This window comes from Cantharellus anzutake (assembly GCF_015039405.1).
Source record: "Cantharellus anzutake strain C23 chromosome Unknown EI90scaffold_38, whole genome shotgun sequence".
Classification (NCBI taxonomy): Eukaryota; Fungi; Basidiomycota; class Agaricomycetes; order Cantharellales; family Hydnaceae; genus Cantharellus; species Cantharellus anzutake.
In genome coordinates, this window is record NW_024066988.1 from 197,301 (window position 1) to 201,096 (window position 3,796).

Genomic DNA, 3,796 nt, shown 5'->3' on the forward strand with positions numbered 1-3,796 from the left:
CCAGCCAAGCCACTGCCGTCGATGTCAAGCTTCCTAGAGTGAAAACATGCCACAGAGTCTTCACCCCCAAGCCGTTGCTGCTAGTTGAACACGTCATTCCAGCCAAGGCGACCAGAGTAGCGCCCGTGTCGCTTGATCAGGCTTATGAGAAACTGCCCCCGCGCGCGCTGATTCTTACACCTGAGATGTGTAGACTCAAGCAGCCAAAGGTCAACCTTAGCGTCGCAATCCCAATCGAAGAGTACAGCAGTGTCGAGTCTTCCACTGAGTCTATCAATGCCAGCTGCCAAGAGATCGAGCCAATCGATGCTGCGTCGACCAGTTATAGTCATGAAGCCGAAGATGCGACTCCGGTCCACAGTGAGAACGAGTTCCTTGTGCCTTGCGACAGAGCTGGAGAATATAGTGAACGTTTGAGCACCAAGGAATCCAGCGTTTCAGTTTGGGACTCTAGTGGCGAGTCCAGCGCCAGCGGGTATGGTGAAGCCAAGATGCGCGCAGAGAGGCGACATTTCACACCTGAGTACAATGAAGGATCTGGTAGTCCACCCAAGAAGGATCCAGATAAAGCTCTGAGCTGCGAATCCGATCCCAATCGTGGTGGTGAAGCGCCTAAGCACGTTAGGATGCCGTCGCTGCCAACCATATCCGAGTTCAATGACGGTTATGCTGAACCGCCCACGAAAGATCCTGACAAGGCCTTATATATGAATAAGCGTCCGGGAGATGCCCGAGAGTATGAGTCTGAAGAGACTCTAGAGGCCGAATGTTCGCGAGAGATCGAGTTCCAAGGGGACACTTTCGCAGTTGAAAATCCAGATGGAATTTATGTCGTTTGCGATGACATGATCGCATTTTTTGAAGTCAAACACGAGTCTAAGGTGACTCCAGAGGCCGAAAGTATACGAGATGCCAAGCTCCACAGTGACATCCTCACACTTGAAATGCCGGAAGGCACCTATATCATTTGCGATGATGAGATCGCCCTGTTCGAAGTCAATGGCGAGTCTGAACCAAGCAGAAAGTCGAACATTGCACGAGTCCTGGACTCAGCCCAAGAGGACAGTGAGCACGAGCATAAAGAGCCAAGGCCTCCCGGCCTCAACGATGAGCTCAATTGTTGTTCCACATTGTGTACCGACTTCCGCCGCGAGGTTTCCGTGCTTGAGACGCCAGAGGGCATCTATGTCATCCACGGTGGCCTTGTGATTCTTTTTGAAGTTGCCCAAGCCGCGGAGCGCGAAATCCAGTTCAGACCCAGCCTAGCGCAAGATGGGACCGAGTTCAAGGCTAAATCAGAGCCAAAGTCCCTCAGCCTCAGCGATGAGCTTAGTTCGATGCCGATTTCAGTCACTCTTACGCGCGAGTTGAATAGAGAACAGGATTATGATTTGATCGACAAAGATGCTAACATACATGATGTATTCGACGCAATGAACGGCCCTACCTCCCGGAATCTCGTTAGCGCTGGTCCTGGCAATGGAGCACCCCAGCCCCCAAAGACCCCACGTTCCCCCGACCTAGTCGATGACGGCTATGAATGCCGACCTGAGAAAGACCCCGACAAGGTCTCAAACATGAATAAACGTCCGGGAAATGGCCCAGCCCGAGAACAAGAGTCAGAGGAGACTCCAGAGGTCAAATGTTTGCGTGGTGTTGAGTCCCAAGGTGACACCCACATACTCGCGATGCCGGAGGGCATCTTTTCTTTCCAAGCATAAGCCCGCCCTCGTCTTAAACTAAGCCGACCTTTAATCATTTCCCAACATTCTTTCAAGTTTTACGCGTGTTCTTACGATTTCCGATGAGTGCAACTTGAGCACTTATTTCTTGCATGCGAAACCACGCTGTTATTTATGAGTCTACAGGTTTGGCCCGAGTCGGAGGCGTCGTCAGTCCTCGATGCCACGATTTCCTAGCCAGATAACATTCGTTCGAGTTTTACACGATAATTCCACGCTCCTTTCGCTTTCTGTTCAATTTTCCCCGATTTTCACGCCGAAGTTGACACACAGCGACGTCGTACCTGAGGTTGAAGTCCCCCAAGCGCAGCACACTATGCCACGACCGTACCCGATCCCACAACGCTAGATTGTACCGAGCCCAAGTCAGAAGAGCTAGGGCCTCCCGGCCTTAGCATCAAGTTTGCCGTCTGACGTTGATCCCGAGCCCGTGCGCGATGCCTACCGAGGCGGCACCGACCCCAGCCATTGTGTGCGACATGAGAACCCTAGCGTCGCCAGTTCAAGCCCAAAGAGCTAAGGCCTCCCGGCCCTAGCTTCGAGTTCCAGCAGTGGATGACAGTTCCGCGTGATGCCAAGTTACGCGCGCGATGTCGAGTTCTGGTGTAGGTTGGCGCTGGAGCTAGTTGATGGTGTTGGGAATGGCAAGAGTTGGTTGATTGAGCGAGTGCTGAAGGAACTTGGAAGTTGTTGAATTCGCGAAGGAGTCTCATCACCTAGCCCATGTGTCCGCGGGAAAGCTCTGAGCGAGTAACTCGCCCAGAATCTTCTCACGCCTTCACATGACCCCTGGTCCGGACAAATTCCGAGGTCACATGGCATTTGACACCGTGCAGAGTGGGGCCTCATCTGATTAATTCTGTTTGACTTCTTTCCTTTCGGGAGATTGCAAGGGACTGCAATCAAGAGCAAGGCCTGTATGTAACGGGGATTTGCTGGTGTACCATAAACAAGCCAAATCCCGCGATTCTACCACCCTTAGCCAATGTTCCCTCCTACCCATTTCTTATTTTTCCTGATTTTTCTGACTCCATTTCCACCTGATGTTTCCCCTTCTCATTGTTCTTTCCTTATTTGTCATTACCGGACTCTTCCATGATACCGTGACCAGCTGTATAGTTAGCTAGACAGTGAGGAGTAGTGGAATCCACTCCCAGTCAAACAAACCTGTGCAAGCGACCACTCCAACCCTCCCCCTCTCTTCTGTCTCGAGTCTAGTGGTGATAGACCCGTTACAGCGTTCTCGTTTATCACCTCCGTCACCTCGAATGGTCCAATGCGTCTCTGCATTAGCTTCCTTCCTGTACCCTTTACTTCCAGGAGGTTGAGTTTATGGGGATCGATCAGTACCAAATCTCCCACTTCGTACGTTACTCTCCTGTGTTTGGCGTTGTGCGCCCTAACTTGATGCAATTGTGCCAGATGGATCGCTTCTCGTGCCCATCTTCTGCATACGTTCAGCGCGTCCACTCTTTCCTCCGCTTTGACGTTGAGGGACTCCTCAGGAACTAGGAATGAACTGGGCAGACGGGGCCGGAAACCCATCAGTAGCGTAGCAGGAGCTTCTCCCGTAGTAGTGTGAGGACTATTATTGTACGCTAGCATCAGAACGTCCAAGAATTCATGCCAGTCGTCCCTGTCCTTATTGACATAAGCTCGTAACATGACTTCTAATTGCTGGTTCATTATTTCCGTTTGTCCGTCCGTTTGCGGGTGCGCAGCTGAAGACATCGCCAGCTTAGTGTTGAAGTGATGCGCTAAGGAAGACCAGAACGTCGAAAGAAAACGAGGATCCCGGTCGCTGACTATCACTGCGGGCAACCCCACATGTTTAATCACATGGCGCCATAATAAGTCTGCAGCGCCCGTCGCGTCTGTGGTGGAAGAGCATGGGATAAAATGCCCATATTTCGTGAACTTGTCTACCACTACTAAGATGGCGTCTGGCTGCATGGCTCCTTTAGGAGGGGGTAGTCCAGTCACGAAATCCAAGGTTATCGTGTGGTAAGGCAATTCTGGGACAGGCAAGGGTTTCAGCAGACCCGGCGTTTTGC

The 3,796-nt window shown here is 51.7% G+C and overlaps 1 protein-coding gene across 1 annotated transcript; it reads left to right on the forward strand.

Moving 5' to 3' along the window:
- Positions 1-491: 491 nt before the first annotated feature.
- EI90DRAFT_3017893 (uncharacterized protein) lies at positions 492-1,721 on the forward strand (the record flags this gene model as incomplete). Its single annotated transcript, XM_039057158.1, has 1 exon — positions 492-1,721. One exon carries the CDS (start codon positions 492-494, stop codon positions 1,719-1,721), a length of 1,230 nt encoding a protein of 409 aa, XP_038913827.1.
- Positions 1,722-3,796: the final 2,075 nt, after the last annotated feature.